This window comes from Protopterus annectens, chromosome 8.part0 (genome assembly GCF_019279795.1).
Source record: "Protopterus annectens isolate FY-2018-M chromosome 8.part0, PAN1.0, whole genome shotgun sequence".
Classification (NCBI taxonomy): Eukaryota; Metazoa; Chordata; order Ceratodontiformes; family Protopteridae; genus Protopterus; species Protopterus annectens.
Window position 1 is genome coordinate 722,049,669 of NC_056741.1, and position 25,220 is coordinate 722,074,888.

At 38.5% G+C, this 25,220-nt stretch overlaps 1 protein-coding gene across 2 annotated transcripts in view; it reads left to right on the forward strand.

The window, feature by feature from the left end:
- IRAK1 (interleukin 1 receptor associated kinase 1) overlaps positions 1 to 25,220 on the forward strand; it is a 1,465,691-nt gene that overhangs the window by 1,199,872 nt on the left and 240,599 nt on the right. For both annotated transcript variants that reach the window (XM_044080171.1, XM_044080170.1), the window contains exon 9: positions 20,872 to 21,076. In XM_044080171.1, coding sequence (XP_043936106.1) covers positions 20,872 to 21,076 — 205 coding nt within the window. The remainder of the gene's footprint in view (positions 1 to 20,871; positions 21,077 to 25,220) is intronic.

The following is a 25,220-nucleotide window of genomic DNA, read 5'->3' on the forward strand; positions in this document are numbered from 1 at the left end:
GCTGTGGAATAAAATCCCGGTCCATGTGAGGCAGAGCACCTCGCTGACTCTGTTCAAGAGAAATCTAGACCTGTGGATGGGAGATCGTAGGTTTACCCTGGGAATCATCTCTGTGTCACTGCTGGACAGAGGCACAACAAACTAATGGGCACAGTATTTTTTCATATAAGGGGTGGCGTAAGCCACAAAAATTTGGGCTAGGCTTATAAATGCCTTAGGGCAGATAGCCTAGTATAAACCTATGAACCTATGAACCTAAACCTCTTCAGACACATAATTGTGGTTGAACCTGTTAAGGCTTCATCAAAAAGGTTGCTTTCAAGTCCATTTTCCTTCAACAAATGTGAACATTCCATATTTTTTTAAGCAAGAAGCATCTTTACTGAATTATCACTTGTGACAGGCAGTCATACATTTATATAAATGAAAACAAACCATATTGACATATTTTCAGATGCAAACATTATGCATCATGTAATCTTCTATGCAGTCATTGTCAGTCAAACATTATATAGCTCCTTCAATTCCTGCCTTACATTAAACCTCATTCCTCCTACAAAACATTTTTCTGCATGTATTGTTCCCACAATTCCCATTTCTATGTAATTTGCTACCCTTTTTCTAAAGATCCCACTTCCAGTTCTGTTATCTGTGTTACTATAGTCATTGCTTCTTGTATGGTTGGTTTAGACTTTGATTTCCATTTTCTAGTAATTGCTTTTTTGGCAGCCACCAGAATTAAACTCAGCAAGTTTTTATTATGTGTAGGCAATTCTAGTTTTGTATCACAGTTCAAAAAATAATTTCCTTAGTTACACCAATTTGCTTACCCAGTATTTCTCATTTATTAGTCTACAGAGAATTTCTAAAGTCTGTCAATTCATTACACTTCCAAAAACTATGCTCCCAATTGTCTCTTTCTTCCCCATCACATTTCTAGCAGTTGCAATCTATCTGAGGAAAAATTCTCTTGAACTTTTTTTGGGGTATAAAAGTACCTATGCAAACACTTCCAAGCAAGGGTCCTAAATCTTCTATTCTCTGTTGCATGTTTGGGAGCTATGCATATATCCTCCCATTGTTTCTGTGTGAATTACATGTCCAATCTCATCCAATTCTTTTCTAACCTCCTCTGATTGATTCCTGTATTTATCATGCAATATTTTATATGCCTTACCAATTATCCTTTTTTTAACAGCAGCTTATGTTCTAGATTCTAATAAAAACTCTACCAGTGCTGGTATTTCTCTTAGCATCCCCTATTCCTTTCTTTGCATGTACCCTGATATCAGTCTTTGATAGGAAAGGCAATCTCTATCCTGCACTCCAAATTAATTCTTGGCCTCTTCCCATTCTATTACCTTTCCTTCTCTAATTATTTGCTCTCAATACCTTGGTTCCTTTGCTAGTTTTATCCAGTAAGTTCACACCCTTATTGCCTATTCTTTGTACCCCTAATTGCAGTCATCCCTATTGGCTAAATCCTCTTTCTCCTTTCCCATGTTGGCTAAGTGCATAGAATACTTTATACTACTTTATGAATATAATATTGTTTCTTTTTTAATTTCTCCAAATCTTTTGGGTTTCTAATACCATGATGGGAATGGACCCCATTCCTATGTCAAAGTAAGATTAAAGTTCATGAAATTAGTATTGTTTCAATCTTTGATGTCAGCCAGAAATGCTCTTCACAGCACCCGCAATGTGCCCAGTAATGACTCCTGCACTTCGTATGGAGTTACATGTATTGGAAACATATCTAAATTTGATTGTAGATTCTTTTTTATAAGACCCATTGCTCCTACTGGGACTGTCTGTGTATATTTTTTCTACATTGCTGTTGTTTCTGCCTGCAAATCCTAATATTTTATGATTTTGTGTCTCTCTCTATACACAAGACACTGTAGTCACTGGATATGGCAATTTCACTGATCAATGCTACTTTTGTCTTCTTTTCATGGACCACTATATCTGGTTTTCTAGCATCTTTCTTTTGAACTGTTGTTAATGGATGATCCAGTGTGAAGCAAACTTCATAATTTTCTATGATGCTTTGTGGCTTATATTTCCCCAGTGTTTTTTAGCCACTTCAATACTGTAGTGTTTGCACAATCCCCAGTGCAACAATCTTGCACATTATTATGCCTTTCAGTATACATTCCTTCTGCCATTAGCATGTGACAGCCAGCAATGAGGTGTGCGACTGTTTCCAATTTGGTTTTACAAAACCTACATTTGTCTGTTTCTCCCACATGTTCAATGGACTTTGTAAACCAATGTGTATGCAGTCCACTATCTTGGGCCACCAATATTAACCTTTCATCTCTTGGTTTGAATGCGTCTCTCCTTAACCCTTCCTACATTCATTTCTGATCAACATGAGATTCTTCCAGAAGTTTTCTATACTTGCAACTATATTTATGCATTTTCCACATTTCTTGCCTTCTCATCTGGTCCTTCACCTTATATTCTTTCTTTTGTTTATTGGCACATTCAGTTGATCCCTGATTTTTATCAATTTCTGGTTTCATTTCCATTCCTGCTTGACGCTGGTATGCTTCTGCTAGGTTAAGCAGAGAAGTCATCTTAGATTTATTCTCCTCATGTTTCAAATTTTTCACTACATTTGGGTCTTGTGAGGTCAGCAGATATGTGTGGAGTTCCACGATTGCAGAGCTATACATGTAAACAATTTCAAGGAGGCCCATCCCTCCTTTGGAACAGGGAATATATAATCTTGGTATGCACTGATTTTTATAAATCATTTGATGAGCATGAAGCATCCTTCTTGTTTTCCATCTAGTCTATCCAACATGTTTTGGGGCCAGTCAATCACTCCAAAACTGTAAGTTAGAACAGGAAGGGCAAATTGGTTTATAGCTTGGATTTTGTTCCTTGATGTCAGCGCTGTTTTCAGGGTTAACTTAAGTCTTCTGAAGTATTCCTTACTAAGTTTTATTCACATTTGTTCATGTTTTATTGTTGATCCTTCATCAATTCCCAAATATTTATACACTCCCTCTTGCTCAAGTTCTTTTGTATCACATTCTTGCCCCAAACTGTTGTTTTCCTGGTCGTGCACTTTTCCTGCTATAAAGGTTGCTTTTGCACATTTATCAAGACCAAATGACACTTTTACATCATCTGAAAAAGTTTTGACAACTTGCAGTTGTACTTTCAGTTCCTCATATGATGAGCTATACAGTTTTAAATCATCGACAAAGAGAAGATGAGAAGTCTTTACACTTTGTTGTTTTCTAGGAGCCAAATTATAGCCATGGCCTAAGCTGTTAAGTAGACAGCTTAATGGGTTAAGGGCAAGGCAGAATAGCAGCAGTGACAGAGAATCACCCTGGAATATCCCCTTTTGAATTTTTTTCCCTGGGATAATAATTTGTCCTTTATCATGGCTTAATTGCCAAGTGATGTGCCACTGTTTCATGGCTGCTGCAATGTAGTTGATCAGTGTAGGGTGTATCTTATAAATATTTAAGCACTCTTTTATCCATGAATGTGGGATACTATCATTTTTTTTGTAGTCAGTGCATGCTGTACTTAGATTCTTCCCCTTTCTGCAGTTCTCCAGTATGACTTTATTTAACAACAAATGGTCCTTTGTTCCATATGACTTTCTTTTATTGCCCTTTTGTTCTACTGCCATAATTGATTTTTCCTCTAAATGACTATAAACCCTGTCGGCATCAATTCCCGCGTATAGTTTATATGTCTTCGGGAGGTCAGTTATTGATCTATAATTTTTAGGGTAGCTTGCAGATTCACTCTTAAGTAGGAGCATTGTTTTTCCTGTTGTTAGCCAGGTTGGTGTCTCTTCGGGGTGCGCATATAAATAGTTCTTACTCATGGCTAAATATTCGTGCAAAGATGGTAATACTTTTAACCAAGAGTTAGGTACTGTATCTGGGTCTGGGGTTTTCCAATTAGAGGCTTTTCTTAACTTTGTTTCAATCTCTCTGTTACTTCATCCCATTTCATATCCTGTACCTTTAAACTTATTCTTTCTTTTACTTCTTCAGTCCATTTAGCGTATCTGTTATGTTTCACAGGATCTTCATAGATATTTTTCCAAAATGTATCTATTTCTTATTTTTTAGGTGGTCTTTAAATTCCTTTTACCTTGTTTCCCAGTCTCTATAAAACTTTTGTGAGTCATCAATAAATTGCTTATTTTGTACTTTTTCTTTATATTTATCTGCATATCTTCTACGTTTTTCTGCCTATGCTGAGATTTTTAGTTGTTATTTGCGATAGTGCATGTTAGATCCTGGTCTGTTCTAATACTGCGCATTGTTTTTATCATGTCTATCTTTCTTGGTATTTTTGTTGATCTGTTCCCTCTTCTATATTCTTCTAACATTGATACTCATATGCTTTATAGTGTTCTCTATTCAATACTTCCATGATGGTGTTTGATTTCTCCCCTTCCTTTCCCTCACTACCCTATGTTTTTGTGGTAAATCTTTATCAGTTATTATTTAGCTGCACAGTAATATGCACTGTTTACTTCTGTTATATTGCATGAATCTCTATGGACAGTCCTAATTACTGTGTTCATTTCTTTTATCAAACTTCTGACTTTTGGGGTTTTATTGACCTTCTGCAGTCTATTTCTTTCATTGATCTTAATATGACTATCTGTGTCTATTAAATCAAGCAACTCTTATCTTAGCTCTTTTCTTTTAAACTGAGTGGACATTTTTTTGTTTCCCATTCCCTGCGGGTATTATATAGAAAGTTTTGTAGCATCTTCCTGTGGCACATTTTCTTCAATTTCATCCTGTGCCATCCATTGCTCTATCATATGGGAACTCACTGGCCTATCACTCCTCGACATTGACTGCATCAGGGTTTCCACAGTTTCTTGTTCCTTCCCTTGCTGTCCAGCTTCAAGTGAAGATTTATACTGGTTTCTTGTGGAAGGCACCAAAATATCTTTGTATGGCACCTGATCAGTTGCTTCCCATTCCACTGGTTTCTCCTTAATTTGGATATCCATTGCTCCATCCTGTTGTTGTGCTTTCTGAATTAGATTTTTCTACACTGAATCCTTCACTTCATGGGTACTCCATAGCCTCAGTTTCTATTTCTTTAACTTCTCCATTACTAATCTACTTTTCTACTTTTCCTCTTTGTCTTCTTATTTTTTTATATTGTAAAGTTTTCCATCTCTGGATTCCTTTGCCTGTATTCCTCTTCAAATATCTTTGCTGCTGCTCATTTTGTATTGATTAGTTTGCTTTCTCCTTTGCATAAATATTACACCATATTAAATCTCTTTTTTCTTTCCCATGTCCATATGTCTTCTTCAGATGTCTCCTGATCTTCCTGTTTCTCCTTACTTTGGAGACTCACTCCATCATGCTGTGATGTAACCTGTGTTAGACCTGCTGTATTGTTGTTGCTATTCTCCTTAAGGATGTGCATCCAAAGTAGCAGTCTCTCTTTATTTCTTTTGCTTTCCCCATTTCATCATCATCCCTTTCCTCTTTGGATTATAGCTTTCTCCTTGTGCTGTGTATAGAAGCCTTAACTGTGTAGCTGTGAAAACCCCCATCAAATCAGGCAATCCTAAACCACCATTTTCTGTTGGAAGGATTAACCCATCCCACTTGACTGTTACCCCCCCCCCCATAAAATTATTCAACTCTTTATTAATTATGATCCACAACTTCTGTGGTTGATAAAAGTATGCCTGACCTGTGTATAAAACTAAAGGTACTAAAACATTTTACGAACACAACTTTCATGATTGTTGTCAAATGTAAACTCTTCCACACTCCAAATTTTAGAAAAACATCATTTGGCACAAAAAGCAACTTTATTAGGAAAAATGTGTAAACACCAAAATATGAACTAGCACCTCTGCATAAGCCTTCAAGGTTCAAATAAAGCACTTAAATAGTTCATCAATTAGAACATTGCTAAATAGAACAATAAAACAACAGAATGTACCAGAAAGCATATGAATTTAAATGAAAACATAAAGCAAAAATAATTCAGATGAAACTAATAAGTTCATAGAATAAATAACAACAATAATAATAATAATAACAAGCCAGTTGAATACAAAAATACACATATCATAACTTCTGTGAAATGAGGTTCCAATATATTTCCAAAGCTGTTATATTAGATATTTCATAAGTAATTTATTATTAAGGCCCTTTGGTTGCAAAGTATCATAAGTGAAAATAAACCAAGCCTCCTTGTGTAATACTATATCAGATATAAATCAGAACATGTCAACACGTACATTATAGAGAACCACAATAAATCCAAATCGCTAGTATGATATTTATTATTTTCTTTCCACATATCCTTAGCTGCCATAACAGAATCCTTTTTAACCCATACTTCTAAGTACTTCATTTTATCATTTCCCCATAAATATGCGTATTGCTGAACCAATTTGTGCATGAGTACATAGTTTACAGCTGCTGCCTTTGTTTTATCTTCATTAATTTTGTATCCTGAAAAGACTTGAGAGTGCCTCAGAATGTTCCACAACACTGAAATGTTCTGTTCTGATTTTATCAGGTACAAAATAATATCATCTCCAAATAAAGCCAATTTTTTTTATTATCATGACAATTACATCCTTGAAATTCCCTTATTTTCTTTGTCAGTGGTTCTGAGTAGAACACAAATAACAGGAAAAGAGGACATCCTTGCCTGGTTCTTCTGTTCAAACAGAACTTAGCAAATGTGAACCCCCCCCCCCCCGACTATAGTTTCAGCACATTACAATACAAACAGCTTTAGAGTGGGTCACTACATCTGCATCTAACCAAACTGGTCATATGATACTCTGACGTGCCCTCTCTCTCTCTCTCTCTCTGTCACACAACACACACACACACACACACACACACTTTAATTTTCACCTACGATCCTTCATATATCCAAATAATTAACCTTAACATTTTGTCAGGTAATGTGAATGCTTCTATTGCTGTATTCACAAATTCCCAGCTTACTCTATCGAACAATTCCTCTGCATCAAGACCCATTAACAGTAATTGCACTTTCTTACACTCTGCCTCCCCTTAGATCATCACTGTTCGGTTAATGTTGTCAAATGTTTGCCTCTCCCCCACAAGACCACACTGATCCATATTTTGGAGTCACCTTTTCCATTCTTCCAGCCATTGTAGGCATAAATACTTTCTAATCATGGTTTAGAATCGAAATGGGCCCATATGAAACTGGATCCAATAGGTTCCTACCATCTTTAGGTATTACAGCTACTGCAGCTTTCTACCAGAATGTAGGTGCCTTTCCTCCTTTTAAAATACTAAAACAAGAAAAATAGGTGTGGACCTCTTGGGTTTACGATCCTGAGTGATGCCTGCCCGAAGGAAAGGAATAACCAATTTTACAAAGCCTTTCACTCTTGATCCTAAATGGTGAACAGATTTCTACGTGTGGTCGGTGGTGGAGCTAGCTCTAAAAAGAGCTGTTTTAGCCCTGTGGGCAGCTGGAGCTCTATATAGAGCTGTTACAGATCTCTTTGAGCTCTGAGAAGAGCTGTTTTGTGTTTAGAATGCCCTTTCGGGCAGATGCGGTAGTTCTAAAAAGAACTGTTTTGTTTGGTTCACCGAAGCTGTGTCTGTGCCTCCGGCTGGTCTTACCAAAGCTGATACAGATTTCTGTGAGCTCTGAGAAGGGCCGATTTGTATTTTGAATGCCCGTTTGGGTGTTGGTGGTAGCTCTAATAAGAACGTTTTTGTTTTATTCTTCAATGTGTCTCTGGTTGCTCTTATCAGAGCTTTTACAGATCTCTGTGAGCTCTGAGAAGAGCTGTTTGGTGTACTGTGAGCTCTGAGAAGAGCTGTTTGGTGTAAGGTGCAGATCCACGTGAGCTCTGAAAAGAGCTGTTTTGTGTATGGACACAATGGGCTCTGGGAAGAGCTGCTGTTGTGTCCTTCGGTGTTCCGCGGTGGTGTCGATCTCCGTTGTCCTTCTTCTTGAACAGATCTTCGGTTCTTTTGCTATGTGTGAGTCCTAAAAAGGACTATTTGTGCGCTCCCCAAGGGCTGGTCAGAATGACCTGAGAGCTGTTGCTGTGCTGCTTTTATGCTACTGTGGAGGGGGCGTGGTTGAGAGATGTCCAATGAGAAGTGACTAGTTGGGGGTGTGGCCTTAGTAGGCCTACAAGGTGAAGACGGACCTGGTTGGAAGCATCTCATTCCTCTTATTTAGTTCCTTTTTATTAACCAGCTACTTGTTCATATTGCCATTCCTAACCTCTAGCAATGCGTTGGAGCCTTTTGCTTTGTCACGATTATACCTATGTTTGAAAAACTGTACCAAAACTTAAATTTAAATGTAACCAAAAAATAAAAAATAATAAATAATAAATAATAAAAAATAAAAATAAAAAATTAAGATTAAATTTAAAATTAAATTTAAAATTAAAATTGAACTGTAAAACTCTGGGGTTACTGACTATAGTTCTAAATTTAGACTTGCCACTACCATCTGTAAAACAGTGGAAGCAAGCTTGGTTCCGAGAAAGATTCTGAGATGTCCGGCGCTTTCGGGGCAGATAGGAAGGTAGCCTGTCTGCCACTTCATCAGGGAGAGCGTACATTAGGTAGTAAAAAGTTAACTGTAGTTTGATATTGAAATTTTACCTTTTAAATTAAAAATAATTCAAAGTTGAGCTAACAATTGTAACTTTTGTGAGGGCTGATACATTAACTTACTGTAATTTTAGTTCTGCTTATAAACAATTAATGTTCAAAAAATGAATACATTATGCCTTATACCAGTGAGAGAACAGTGAGCGAAATAGATTGCATATCTTACTAGGAGCCGATTAGTTGTAGTTAGCATGGTTAAGTGCCCTGAGGTTCAGGACTGGGGTGATGGTCTCCATGTAGTTGAGACCCGGAGGGTGCCTTGCTTCAAGTTGTATCTGCCAGATAAGTTCTTTTTTCTCTAATCTTGAATTGAAGTCCCCATTGAAATGGATCTTCTCCAGCTGTTCGAGTATCAGGAACTTAAATCTTTCGTGTCCTGTTTTTTTTGTTGCGTGTGTTGCTAGTTTATTTGTCAGTATCTTGTGCCTGATGTCGTATAGGTGTTTGGCAATCCTGGTTTTGAGGGCATTGATGGTCTTGCCCACGTAGAAGGCTTGATATTTGCAGCAGTTTGCTCTGTAGACCACACCTTCTGTGTTGCAGCCTCCGAATGCTCTTGTGGTTATTGTTTTTTTGTTGTTGGGGCAGTAGAAGCGGTCCTTGCCTGCCATGTATTTACAGTAGAAGCAGGGGGATAAGTCACTACACGGATAGGTGCCATATCTGTCGAGTTGTCTTGGTGGGAGTCTCTCAAGGTGGTCTTTTAGGTTGGGTCCTCTTTTCATCGTGAACCCTGGTGCTTCAGGGAAGATGTGTCCAAAAGATCTGTTTGAAGTGATGATGGTCCAGTTTTCATGGATGATCTTTTGTATGTCCTTATAGTCCATGGAGAAATGTAAAATAAAGTTGAGCCTATATTTGTTTTCATACCTGTTTTTAGTCCCTAGGCTCTGTTGAAGTATGAATGGTTTTTCCTTTCTGTTGTTCGTGATGGGGTCCAGAATCTGGTATAGAGTCCTGTCCGTGTAGCCTCTGGCCAGGAAATCATTTTCCAGGTCTTTAATGTTGTGGAGAAAGTCGTTAAGATCTTTGGTGATTCTGGAGATTCTGAGTCCCTGTGATTTTATCACGTTTCTTTTGAGCTTGTACGGGTGCATGCTGCTGCTGTGGAGTAATTAGTTTACTCTTGTAGGTTTCCTATACAAGTTGTGGTTGAAGTCGTTGCTGCTGGTGTTCTTGGAAAGGAGCAGGTCCAGGAATTCGACTTGTATTGGGCTGGTTTTGGTGGTGAACCTGAGGAAGCTGGTGCTGCTGTTGATATGGTCTAGGAAGTCCTGTAGTTTCTGGGGGGTCCCATTCCAAACTAAAAAGATGTCGTTGATGAAACGGAAGTAGCACCCCATGTCCTTGTAGAACTCCGAGTTGTATACATGGTCTTCTTCCCATTTTCTTAAAGCCGTGTTAGCTAGGCTTGGGGCCATGGCTGCTCCCATTGCAATTCCTGTGGTTTGTCGGTAGGTTTGACCATTGAAGCGGAAGTAGTTGTTGTTGAGAATAAGTGAGAGGATTTTTCCAAATTTGTCTGTTTCTCCAATAACTGTTGCATTGTCTTTGTTGTAGGCCTCTACCATTGCCCTGATGCAGTAATCATGTGGAAGCACTGTGTAAAGGGCCTCCACATCGATGGTGACTAAAATGGCTTCTTCTGTGAGGTGAATGTCCTTGATTCTGTTGAGAAGGTCCATAGAGTCCTGAATATATGAGGGATTCTTTTCTGCCAGTGGTTAAACAAAACTTCCAGATCTTTACAGCCTTCCTTCCTTCCACCTTCCAAACCTCCACAGCAACACCATCCACTCCTGGAGACCTTCCTTTAGACTGGCTACACAACACCATTCCTATCTTATCTCCTCCTGTCCTAACCGTTAGTAATTGAACCTCATCTTCCTCCAACCCAGGCATAGTTCTTCCATTTGTGCTTCCTCTCAACCTCCGCACTTTTCTGCTCTATCCATTTTTATTATATTTCCAAATTATGTCTAATACCTCCACAGGATCTCAAGTTATGTTGCCAGAGGCACTGTGCCAAATGCCTTAGTGCTCTGGAGTTACCTTCAAAAAACAGTTGCTTAACAGCAGTTTTTCTATACTCATGCATATTATTGAGGTAGTCCCTTATTTTCTTTGCAGCAGTCTTTCTGTGAGACTCCTCCCAGTCTGCAATACTTTAACCTTTGTCAGTCCCTCCAAACAGCTCCTGTTACTTCCAAGTGATATCTTTCCTTCTTTCACTTCCATCCTATTTTTTGACTTCACCTTCATTCCATCCTAATCCCCAGATGAGTTTTTGAAGACATTTCCATGTTCCCTAATAATTCTCGAATAATTTCCATTACACATTCCATAAATTCGCCTTGGTTTAACAGATTGGTGGGGAAGTGCCAGCGTTTCATTTTATTTTAGTTATTATTGGCATGTGATCTGAAATAGTTATTGGATGTGATCCTGTGAAGTATAATTTCTGTCTAGCCTAGCCCAGTTTTTTGTAACTTGGGGAATAATATGTAAATTCTCTCCGAACTCCATCTGTTGAATTCACATCTTTTATAACAAATATTTTCATCAATTTCTTCAAAAATCTACCCTGTGTTGTTATATTTTCCCTTCTAGATCTCCCAGATACATCCTCACTGTTGCAAATCAAATTTCAGTCCCTGCCTATAAGTATTATTTCCTGCTGAAAGCTGATTATATCTCCCAGAATTTTATTATGCTCCATTGTAGCAGTTTTAAGTGGAATATAAGTACATGCCAGCATAACCCTCCTCCCTTGCCAGTATCCCTTTACTACTACAAATCTGCCATTGTTATCTTTTTTCCCTCCTCTATCAGTATTAGAGCTCCTCTAGCAATTAATGTAAATACTCCCCTTTTCCTTTTTCACAGGTATTCCACTGAATAACCATCCTGAGGTTCTTTCTTTATCAACCTCACATGTTCAGTTCTTTCCAAACATGTTTCCTATTGTGTAAGTATTTGCACTCAGCATTTTAAATATAGTTCACTGCTCCTTCTTTTTGTGTATACCTGTGAGACCGTTCACATTCACAAATAATATGGAAGTGTTGCCATTATAAGAAGTTATTCTTACCTGTTATGTATAACATCTTTTTTTTAAAGATGCCTAGTTTCACCGTCTGTGTTACATGCATACAGTAATGTTTGGCAGGTGGATGTTTTATAGAGTTGTTTCTTGTAATATCCACTTGAACCTGTCACATCTTACAGTACTATTTGTTTTAATGAAAAACACATCCAGAACCTATTAACTTAATACAAACATACAAAACTATTTACATAGTTAAATAAATGAAGTTCAACTTTCCTAATAGGAACTTAGACCAACCACGGTTTGGTGTAAAACAGCTTTAATAAAGCTGTTTTAACTCTTTTTTGTTTTATTAAAGCTATTTTACACTTTTGTTTTGTTTTGTTTTATTAAAGCTGTTGTACACCAAGCCATGGTCAGTCCTTTTTGGTCTTTGGAGAAATACTGCTATTTTACTTATAGAGGACCTTTACCCAGTTCCTGCTCTTTTCCTGACAGTTCCTGATAGGTACAATTGTCCCAGACTGGCAGCTACAGTTAGTCTTGAATTGACTTGTAACAAAGGTTATCCATGCTGAAACGCATTGTACAGCCTGTGCTTCTGCTTACACTAAGTGCTGTCTGTTTTTGTCTTATTTTTATTCCTCTCCCAGATGGATAAAACAGACAGTGCAGTGGTTGCATTGTCACCCACAGCAAGAGGTTCTCCGGTTCGATTCTCGGCTGGGGTGCCTTCTCTGCAGAGTCTGCATGTCCTCCCTGCATTCATGTGGGTTTCCTCGGGGTGCTTCAGTTTCCTCCCATGTTACAAAGACATGCGTCTGGAGCGTTTCTCCCCAGGCCTTCACTGAAAGGTAGCTTTGCTCCAAGTCGGCCTTTCCCAGTAAACAAATGTTAAATAAAATAAATAACTAAATAAATAAAAACTTGAATGTCATCAGAAAACATTAACTTTTAGCCACTGAAAGAAAAAGGTTTTCTGTTTTTATTGCCATTATAAACTTGTCTCCATAGAAACATGAGGACCAGATATAGAGTTGCCTTCAGCCACAAGCTTCTCATATTGTACTGTGAACATTTGCTGAAGGAAGACTTTTCATTACAATCAATGTTCTTTTATTCACTTGCCGCCACTTAAAACTTGTTGTTAAATCAACTGTCAGTGTCAAGCTTTGCTGGCTTTGGGTGTACGATTGTCACTGTGTTTGGAGCTTTCTGGTGGGTAACTGAAGTCCTTGTACCTTCCAAGAGCCATATAAAGTATATACTCTTGCAGTGGATTAAGTTTGATTTGTGCAGATTATGGCTTAATTGTTAGAATACTCAATATCTGTGTCTTATCAAAACTGCTGTACTATTTATTCAACAAAATGCATATCTCACCATTTTAACATTCAGTGATTAGTAGCCATTTATATGTTTTGTCATATGTGTGCTGCAGTCACATTCCATAGTGCATTTGGTCTGTACAACTCTATTTTTTGTAGGTGCACTTGTCTGGGATTTGAACTTTATTTAAAATAGTTCAGCCAGATTTGTAAATTATTTGTTTAGCTTTCCAAGAAATACTTCACTTTATTTTTTTATCATATTTGATGTCTGAGTTCGAGGGCCTCTAAGGTGTGAAGTACTTTTTATGTTATGTTGGCTTTATGCGCTTATCCTAATACTGTTGTTAGTGTGATATCTGAATTTTGTCTAGATCATTACATTCACCTCCTAAGAATGGTTCAACAGCAGCTTTTTGCCATGACAAGTGACAATTCAACCTCCACTTTCTTGCGTTCCTGTCAAGTTATTGATTGTAGTTTCAGTGAAGGCAGATAGACTCAGAGACGTTCATTAAAACTATTTTTAATTGGCAGTGGTATTTTCATCTTTCTGTTCAGTTATGTGACCTCAGAATTAGTATATACAAGTTTGGGAGAAGTCACCCCACATTGGGGATGCAGAGGGGCTTGCCACCTGCACAAAAGTATGCATCTGAGGTTCAATATAAGTAATTTCAACAGACAGCTTTCAATCTGTTTGTGTTTGCCAAAACTATTGATGAATTTTACATGTATCCTACTTTTTTGCGGGATGTGGTGTACTACATGCCCTCCATATGGGAGACTTTGCTTTGCTTTCACACATCCCAGTTAATCATTGTACAGTTTCTGAGGTCTCTGTACTTAGCAAACCCTATCAAGACATCCACTTATTTTTCCAAAAGCAGATGTTCATATATTTTGGGTCCTGGATTAGGTCTCAGTATTAGTTTGGGTAGAACTTTGTTTAATATTTCATCCATGCACAAAATTTACAGATAATATCACTGTGGATAAAACTATGTAATTTCTTTTGTTGTTATGGTGTATGATGTTAATCAGGTTTCCAAGAAGTGCCTGTCCCACTGTTGGCTTTTGTATGTTCTTCTTCTGTAGCCAATAGGGTAACACATTTCCATAAGATGCATGGAAGCTGTCATGGCTTGCTTCAAGGTATGGTAGAAATTAAGTCAGCCTCAACCCATTGTATCATTTGAAGTTTGCACCAACATTTCAGTGTCGATGTTGCATCTAAGGCAAATGTAAGATGATAGCACTGTTGTGTTAGACATGTCCAGTCTTAAATTTTGGATGACCTTTACAACTTTGGCTCTTGGAGGGCCTCATGACCTCATGTCACTTCATTTTCTTTTCTGTATAGCTGGTTTCCCATTCTTTAGCTGTATGGATGGTCTTCAGTCTGTGCCTGGTTTGGTAACATATGTGTTTCATTATGCATGTGAAACTTGTTAAATGCTTCTGGGTGAAGTGGAATAATCATATTGGTAAATCACTGAAGAAGATTTTTTTTGCCATCTCCATAGATTGTTAGGGTGCATTGAGCATTTATCTTTGAGCATATCCAGTGGGGTTATAGCATTTTCTTCAGAGTAATTTGTCTGCCTGTCTGTCTTTATTTATTTATTTGGTTAACAATCAATCAATCTGACTAAAAACAACTGAGAAATGATCAGGTTTGCTTCACCTTTATACCACATATGACATCTGTAGTAAAACTGCTGAAAGATCATCTTACGGTCCTGCCATCCCCAGTCGCTTCATAGGTTCATAGGTTGGTACTGGGCTATCTACCCGAAGGCATATATTAGCCCAGCCACGTTGTGCGGTATTCACCGCCCCTTTAGTAGTTCCCTAGACCCTTGTACTAGCAGCTAGTACTCTTGGCCCCTATCTAGTAGTGCTGTTGGTGTGATCCCCGGTGTGAACTTTCTGTTACCCATCTACTCATCAAGGTTCCTCTTGAAGAGTGATAGTGAGGGGCTCTGTCTTATGTAGATCGGGACCCTGTTCCATAGTAAGGGAAGTCTCTGCAAAGGGAATCTATCCCTCCAGCATGTTCTATTCATTGTTGTGTTGAGGTTTATATCCCTAGAGCGTGTAGCTCGAGTAGATTTGGTTTTGCTAAGATGAAGCATGTTCAACAATTCTGGGTTGGACATGGCTCTGTACGTTAGACAGAGATCGCCTCTGAGAAAGCGGTATGCGACAGAGAACAGTCTTAGCTTTTTCAATCGTGCTGCATAGAGCAACTGTTTGAGGCCAGTAATCCTCTTGGTTAGGTACTTCTGTGGTCTCTCCAGCTGCTGGAGATGTCTAGCCAGGTACATTCCAATTGGTGCATTGTACTCAATAATGGGTCTGATGAGGGAAGAGTAGAGGGGCACCATTACATCCTCAGATCTTGATGCAAAACCTTTCATGATCAGATGGGTCACATAGATGGATTTTCTATCCACTTTGGCAACATGGTTATCAAAGGAAAGCTGACTATCTACTTGGGTCCCTAGATCCCTTATTTCTTCTTCAGATTTCAGGAGATTACCTCCTATGTTGTAGTTTGCGGGTACTCTGTTTCTTCCAAAGGGGATTACTATGCATTTTTTTGCATTTAGCTTGAGACCATGGCTTTGACACCATGCATCAGTCTCATTTAGGCCCTTCTGGGGGATCTTTATGTCAGCCAGAGACTCTATTATAGCACCCAGTTTGCAGTCGTCCGCAAACTTAGTCAGCCACAGCCCTTCCGTGTATGCCTGTACTTCTGAGAAGTATATGCCAAACAAAGGGGCCCCAGGACAGAGCCCTGAGGCACACCACTCGTTACAGGTCTGGATTCGGACATAGAGCCCGCTACTCTTACTTTATGGGATCTGTCTGAGAGCCAGTTTGCAATTCATCTTGTGACATAAGGGTTTATGCCCAGGCTGGTGAGCTTATCAGTAATACCTGAATGGGGAATGGTGTCAAATGCTTTAGCAAGGTCAAGGTAAGCCGTGTGTACCTCCTTTCCCTTATCTATAGCCTGAGTAACTGTCTCAAAGAAATCTGCCAGGTTCAGGAGGCATGATCTGCCCTTGACAAAGCCAAACTGTGTGGGGTCCAGCGACTGGAGGTTCCCAATCTCTCCATTTATGAGTTCCATAATGATTCGCTCCATAGCCTTACAGATCAGACTGGTCAGGCTTATTGGTCAGTAGTTCCCAGGGTCAGTTTTGGCCCCACCCTTGTGTAGCGGGACCACTGTTGCCGTGCGCCATTCTATGGGCACATATCCTGTGGAGAGGCTGAGACTGAACAGGGTATTAAGATGCGGGGTTAATTCCTTCTGGAGCTTGCGTATGACACAGCCTGGGACACCATCTGGTCCCATGGAGGCAGTGTCTTTAGCTTTGGATAGAGCCTTGTTAACCAACTTATCAGTAATAATTGGACTTAGGCGCATAAACCCTTTTTCTTCCCTGAATCCTCCTTTCACATCTCATACGGTCTCAAATACCTTGGCATTAACTTTGAACACAATCAAGCTTCTATGCTCCAAAATAATTTGCTAAACTCATGGACTATCATATGTCAAGACTTACAAAGATGGAAGCTATTAAAGTTATCATTTCTCTCAAAAGTAGCTATTGTGAAAATGAATGTCCTACCCAGACTTCTCTATCAATTTAGTGCAACAAACGTAATTATATCTAACAATCTCTTTTCTCAGTTTGACAAAACCTTGGCCAAATTCCTCTGGTTTCCCAAGAATGTCAGGATTTCTTCTTCCAACTTAAGTCTACCAAAGGAAAAAGGTGGGGTGGGCCTTCCAAATCTTCGTCTTTACTATTTGATTATTTGCTCCAATAGATTATGGTCCATAGCAAACATGAATAATAATGCTCAAACTCATTACCCTTCTTGGTTAAAGATGTGGCATAGACATATTCTCTCTAACAAAATTAATCCTAAGGCTATTCCCTTCCTATCGCCCACATCCTTGAACAGTCTAAAACTATCTTCCCTATTGAAATCTCAAATAAAACTTTTCCAAGAGCTGATTAAGGACATTAACCTTCATTTTCTTTTACCTCTCCTTCAGCCACTACATCTCAATCCAAATCTTAAAATCAACAACAAGTTGGTAGATCTCGCTGACTTCCCTCTCATTAAAGATCTTAAAGTATGGGATATCTTTAAACACAAATCTTCGCCTCTTGCCGAATTACGTTGTAGCCTTAGGGTTAATAACAGGTATACGGTTATCTTACGTCAACTCAGGGAACTTATCTCTTCACAAACCAACAATATACTCCCTGATATGCAATTAATTGATAAACTATCCCTAATCATTGATACAGTTGCTAATAGTAATAAAACAGTCTCTTTGTCATATAAATTAATATACCCACTACTACATAAAGGTAACTGTTTATTCTCTAAATACTGGGACAATCAAAACCCTCCTATTACAGAGGATCAAAAACAACTAGCCATAAAATCTAGCATTGAACTATCCCCCTTCAAGAAACTTCTATACACCCAACTGATGTTGAATAATAATGCTTACTATACCCCAGTAAGAATCAATAAATTTAATTTCAATAGTTCTCCTTCATGCACATGTTGTCCTGGTGCGAGAGCTGACCTGCTTCATATTATGTGGCACTGCAACAACTCCCATAAACTTTGGTGCTCTCTCAAAGTGCTCCCAAAAAAAATGGGTTACTATAATTCCACTCTCTCATGGGAAACGGCGATTCTAAACATACCCCTCATGGCCTACCTAAATTTCATCTCCATATCCTAATAACGTTCTGTTTTCTCATAAAACTGTACATCACTTATAATTGGTTAGATCGCACCAAATTATGCTGGCGGGATTTAAAGATATGGCCATCAAATATATTTCGCTCAGAAATTCATTATAAATGGACCTAAGAAGAGAGCCTACTTCAGTAAACTTTGGAAAAGCCTGTTTGAAGTTATCCTATGTGACTAAGATATGGGTATAATTTGTTAAAGGTGTTTCTCTCTCCTACTGAAAGATATAAGTAGGGCTATTAACTTTTAGGGGTATAAGTAGTGACACTGTTGTTTAATATGGGTAGCACTGTAAATATTGTTTAGTATGGGTTTATTGTGGTTAGTTTGTGTACTATGCATACTGCAAGTTATTGTATTTTTCTCTTATGATCATTTTAAACATGCTCTTTTGTTCCCTTTTCTTTCTAACATTGTTGCAAGATATCATGTGTGTAATATCTGTGTACTTTTTTCATGGCTTGTATCATCATATGTATGCATGGTTTATTATAAAAATAAAAATTATTTTTGAAAAAAAAAAAAAAAAAAAAAAAAAAAAGTAATAATTGGACTTACGCAATCCCCTGGAATGGTAATAGGCCTTGTAGGTGGTGAGGGGAGGGGAGAAATTTGCACTGAACCTGTCAGCCAAGATGTTGGCAATGTCAGAAGGGTCAGTGTATTTTGTTCCATTTTGTACTAGCTCAGAACAGACCTGAGCATTGCCATTTAGGTTTTTGACATAGCCATAGAAGGCCTTATGGTTATCCTTGGCAACTTTCTTTTCAAAATTAGCTTTAGTTGACTTGATGAGGGCCCTCAGTTTCTTACTAATGTTGATCAGGGATGATTTTTCTACTTGAGATTTGGCCCTTTTTTCTATAAGACTCCTCTTTTTATTGTAAAGTTTGCTTATGGCTGGGGTCCACCAGACTAGTTTCTTCTTGCTTGAGGAAGGAGTCTTGGTTTTATTTGGGATAGCACGGTCCATGCAATCCTGAAGATGCATATGGAGTGCCTTGGTGTAGGATTCCGCATCCTGGATATCATTATCCTTCTGCAAGGGAATAGTGAAGCTTTCCACTTCGGATGCAAGTAGTTTGAAGTTTGCTTTGGAAAGGTTTTTGACTATGGTTTCTCTGACTGGGGGAGGTGGAGGGGTGAGGATGTCCAGGGTTATCAGTTTGTGGTCGGATCTGACCAAGGAGGGAGCGATAACGGGTGTGGAACAATGGGCACCCATATTTGTGATGATTAAATCCAATATGTTGTCCCCTGTAGTGGGGGAACATACTAGTTGTTCAAGGGCATTTGAAGTTATAAATTCTATGAATCGCTGAGCATAGGAGTTGGAACATTGGTAGTTCGCCCTGTCTATACCAGGGTAGTTGAAATCACCCAAGATTATGGTGTTGGGTAGGACCTTTATATTTTCCAATGTCTCAAGGAATGCAGAGTGAGCATCTTGGGACATGGTGGGCGATCTATAACTGGCTATGACTTGAAATGTGGTTTTGCCTGCTGATAGTTGCACATGGATGATCTCTGGGGCATCATGCTGCGCTACTAACCTAGAGATATGGGTATTCTTGATGAATATGGATACACCTCCGCCCTTTGTACTGTGATCCGGTAACTGAGGCTGAAAGGTATGATATGAATTGTAACCTGGCAGTGCTGGGGTGCTCTCTTGAGCCTTGGACCAGGTTTCCGTCACTGCACAAACATCGATTTTCTCCATGCTGAGGAGAGCCTCGAGTGTGTGCATTTTGAGGTTGAGACTTCTGGCATTGAGTAGCATTACCCTTAGTTTTTGGTTACCTGTGCTGATTACGGTGATTGGTTTGTCCTTTGAGCCTTGCCTAAAAAAGGCACTATGGGGACAGCAAGAGCCTTGGCCAGTATTCAAAAACCTAGGGGTGACAGGTGCAACCCATCTCTGGCAAAACAGCAAGGCTTGTCTATCATGTCATCCCAGGCAGACAGACACTGGATCCCCTTAGAATGACACCAGAAGCTTTGTTGCTACCTGGTGATGGTGGTGGTTGCTTTTTGAACTGGTAATTAAGAGACCTGCAGTGATTTGGAAAGGTATATTAGATTAATACTTCCTAAACCTGCAGTGTTATAACACCAGTCGCTCCCCCCCAACTCCCAAATGTTTTTTTTTCAGTTTCTTAGCAGCACTTGTCTATTTGTTTTACTATCATTTTATATATAAGAAACATATATAACTTCTACTGTTTGAGAAGGTAAAAGTCTACTCCGTGAAGGGTGTGGCTGTTCTGCAAGTTGCTTTATTTTTTTAGCAGTTAAACTTAAAAGCTACAGCTTAATGTAAAGCTGTTTCTTCATCAGGTGTCACAATTTGCATATTGTCTCCAAAACCAGGTAGTTTTCTTTAAAAGTCTTATGTCTTTATTTGGCTTTCCTCTACCATTTAGCTCTTTGTTTTACAACTCTCTGATCCACCTGGGTAATCTGACATTAATTCTTTAGTCAAAGAGTAGTACAAATGACTAAGAACATGTATCAGCAGCAGTGATTTGACTGGATATCCTGTAGCACAGCATACCACGTCTATCCCTTCCTCCTTTACTCATCTAATTATGTAGCACTTGGAGAATAAATTAATAATGCTTCAGATGTCTGTTTAAATATCTCAACATTTATGCTTAGGTACATGGTCAATAAATAGCTCCTTAGAGCTTACAGTTTTATGTTTGCTGCAGTAGAGTGTAGTAAATTTACTTCTGAGTAGGCTGTAGTTAAGCTGCTGGTAAATCCTGCAGGGAGAGAGTCATGTTTGTAGTTGGGATAATTCCTAGCTGCTGTATCCTTCTGTAAATGTTTATCGTGAGCTGCTGTTTCATTATGGGGTTGTTTGAACTTTCAAAGAACAAAGTAAGGTTCTGCTTGTGAGGCTGGCCTCACCATTTGAGAAGAAGTGAAGTAGAGTTTTCTTGTTTTGGCTGTCTCATTCTTTTTCTGACTTTGTAAAAAGGACAATTTCCATAATTTCTTTCTTTCTTGCTTTTACTAGCTCCAACATCCTTCTGGATGAGAATCTAACTCCGAAGCTGGGAGATTTTGGTCTGGCACGTTTCATGCGATTATCCAGGACACCTGGCAAGAGTAGTACTGTGATTCGTACACAAACTGTCCGTGGGACGCTAGCATACCTTCCAGATGAGTATGTGAAATGTGGAACTCTCACAGTGGAGCTAGATGTTTACAGCTTTGGGGTGGTGAGTACAGCTGTTGCTAAGGAAAGGCGGTAAAGGCTGTCATAAAGTTATATTGAACTGATATGAATGGTATATGTTATACATTTTGCTAAAGTTGATCTACTAATAACTAACCTTTCTCCCTTCCCTCTCCATTATGTCTACTGCTGGCACACACCTGGAAAAAATGCATCTCTTGCTTGCTTACACTTACCTGAGAACTTAAATCCTAGGTTGTACTCATGTGCTTTTCAATTTGCACTTGCAGTACAGTGTTTCACTTTCACCTTGCATTTCCAGACAGTATTGCACATCAGTGCAGCTTTTTTTTTCAGTTTCCTGCCATCTATGTTCTCGGGTTCTCTGAAAAGAGACAAACTGGTCACTCTAAGGTGGTATATGGAAGTCTTATGTAAAAATAGCTTTGTACAGTTTGGTACAAAGCTATTTTTCCATAAGAGCAGGTTGGCTGTATGAAGACGTGCACCCTTAAGCTTCCCAGGATGTAAAGGAAATGGGTAAAGACAGAGCTGCTTTACATGCAGAATTCACACTGCTGCCATCCTGTTGCAGCCACTGTGATCATCCTGTTCCATGATGACTGCCAAAGACCAATCTACCACCAGCCTTTGAAGATACATTTACTTGTACAGGAAGTCCTCAGTTACTTAAGAGTTTGTATCCTAGCATGCCAGACATTTCTCACTGTCCAGAAAAGGAAATGTTGAGAAACTGAGATAGCAAAATAGCCAAAGGGCTTTTACTTACCTCTGTCACCTTTTTTGGAAATGACTGTAAATGAGCTTCTGCTATGTCTTGTGGTGGTCTGTCATGCTTCAAGTCCTGTATGACTCCATGTCACATATGACTTGTCTGTCTCATTATTGCCCTTTTCCACTTGTAGTTGTTTTGAGCACATCCTTTTCATTGAATATGGTATACAGTTGTCGGTGTTTGGCATACCAAGTGTTTGAAAGTGTGGCATATGTGAGTTACACAATGAAATGTGCTCTTTGTGTTTTAGCACTTTATTTGCTATGAAATGTTTTGAGATTAAAAAGAATCATGTATGTAGAAGTAGCTTTTCAGAAAACATAAAGTCTTCTAGAGCCTTTAGATCCTTCAATATATGCTGTGTGTTATGATGAGATGTAATAGTATGTTAGAGAATATACACAAACATATACTGTATATATATATATATATATATATATATATATAGATATATGGTTCCCCTTTATAATCTCGAGATACTGAAAGTTCGGACTTCAGTATCTCGAAACTATAAAGTCGAACAGCCCACAATCCCGAAACACACAAACATGAAAAACTGAAATCCCGAACATACACAAACCATAAACCACACAACACGCACACCATTCAACCCACAACACACAAACTACACAATCCTACACTACATCTATGAGGGCAAGCCCCTGCACTATGGGGGCTGCACCCCCACACCCCCCTACTTATATATACCAACTCCGAGATTGCACTAACAGTTGAAAAATGCATCTGTCACACGCAGACATTCCACACTCCCTCACAAACGCGCACACACGCATCATACATACACAAATACAACCTCCCTACCCTAACCCACATGCACAACTTACAGTAAAACTCACATACACTCACTCATCTTCACTTCCGTAAACCATCCCTGCCAAATACTTCCCGTCCCGTTGCTACACTACATAAGCGCAGATTCGAGCTATTCGAATTCGAATGTGGAACCTTGTTGGTGTTTCGTGCCTTCGATTTGGTTTTTTGGATTTATCTGGTTCAGTTCGATTTGGTATTTTTTTCTTGGTTTGTTTGTGCTTTCCGAATGGAAGGCGGAACACCTAAGGAGGACATGGGGGAATCACGGAGACTCATAGGTCAACTGACACAGTTGATTGACCTTTTAACGCCGCTTTGCCAGACGTTTAACCGGAAGCAAGGAGAAGAGGGTGCAAGTGCGTTGGAGCGGACCGAATGGTCAAAGGGAGCAAAACCTAAAAGAAAACGCCGTAACAGTGGAAATGTACATCTCGACCTTGCAGGAGAGGAACCGAATGGTGAGACTTTTAATCCGGTTCAGACACCGAGGGTTTTGGTGCAAACTGAAACTGTAGATAGATCATCTTCATTGCTGGCAGATGCAGGCTATACTCCGGATAACCCCACAGGAAATCACAGTAATAAAGGTACTGTTAACAATTCTTTCCACACTGTGGAAAACACATTGCCTTAATGACTGGTTAAAAAAGCCGTTTAACATTGAATTTAAGAATGGACAAAAGCGGACTACGGCTGATGGTATTAGTTATTACAACAAATTGGACAAACTGTATAAATTAATGATGAAATTTAAAACTTTGACTGTAGAGAATGAATATTTAACAGAGTGCATTACTAGAAAAGTGGTTCCCAAGGGTCTTAGAATATTCAAGTATCCTAACAATGTTATAGGGGGATCACTTTTTCATCAGGAATTGTTGAAAGTTTTTAATCAATGTGGTATTGAAATTTTGAAATTAATTATTCAGGAGAATAACAGAGTGCAAGATTCATTGCAGAATGAGATAGAGGCATTAGATCTATGTGTTAAGGAAGACCTTATATTTCAAATAAGGGAAGAAAGGGACAAGTATTATAAAATTAAGGATGATATTGAGTGGAAATGTAGTGAAATTATTGAAAGGAAAATAAGTAAGTTAAAAAGAGATATACATGAATATGAAAATAATACTCATTACCCTAAGCCGCCCTTTAAGAGAAGCGATGTTAACCAACAATATGGTGATTTGCCTTTTGCAAATTATGATGATGAAGGTAAAGAAAGGGAATTTCTAAATTACGATGATGAATTTCCCCCTTTAATGAGAGATTCTTACAGTTGGCATAATAAACAGGATGGACGTCAAAATTTTCAAAAAAGGGAGGGGAGAAGGGGGAGAGGGAGGTATTGGAATTAATACACCCAACCCCTACTAATGAACAACATCATAATGTTATTGAAGTTGAAGGTATCACACATACATTTGGAAATTTTACTATTTACAACTTTAGCAATATTACTCCAACTGAAATACATTTTCAGTTGTTAAGTAAAGGTTTTAAATTCATTCCATTTATAAAGGGTGAATTGGTCAATACTATTATAGACGTCAAGCTTTTTCTTAGGAAAATTAATCTTGGAATTTTGTTTGCCTCTGGGGATTCTAATGACAAAAGCGGCCTGCCTCCTCAGGACTCAGTTCTAGTGCGTAGAAGTACATACAACCCACCCTTGCACCCACAGGTCAAAAATTTTGAAAATATGTTAGAAAATGACATTAGGCAATTGTACGAAGAAAATGAAATGGATTATAATCTTTCCAAGGAAGAAAAAGAAACTTTGTACGAGTTAAAAAACAATAATGACCTGAGAATAATGAAACCGGACAAGGGTGGGGGTATAGTCTTCATGGACAACATTATATATGAAGGAAAAATTAATTTTATACTAAATGATACAAAAAAATACACCCCAGTCTCACTAAATGAAATTAATTTGGCTTTTTACAAGATTGATTATTTATTAAATAGCTACCTTTATGAAGGATCAATAGACAGAAAAACCTTTGAATACTTATATGTGGAAAAACCACGAATACCATCTATATTTGGGATACCTAAGGTCCACAAAAACTTGGAAGATCCACCTTTGAGACCTATTGTGTCAGCAGCAGGGTCTAAGACGCTTCCAATGGCTAAATATGTGGACCACAAGGTAAAACATATAAGTACTGGGAACAAATATACATTGAGAGATTCCTGGGATTTTCTTAGATGTATTGGTCAGGACCTATATAATGATGATTTAATTTTTATTACCATCGACGTTGTAGACCTGTTTACATGCATTCCACATAAGGAGGGCCTGTTTATGTTTGAAGAAATGGTTTATAAAAATACTAAACTGACATTGGCTGAAAAAAGTACTGTTACAGGGTTAGTGGACTTGGTAATGAGGTACAATTTTTTTACCTTCCAAGGTGAATACTATCAACAGATTCAGGGTACGGCAATGGGCGCAGCTTGTGGACCCATTTACGCTGATATTGTTCTAGCAAAGTGGGAGGAAGATTATATAATCAATTCTTGTTACAAAGACTACTGGACTTTGTACCGT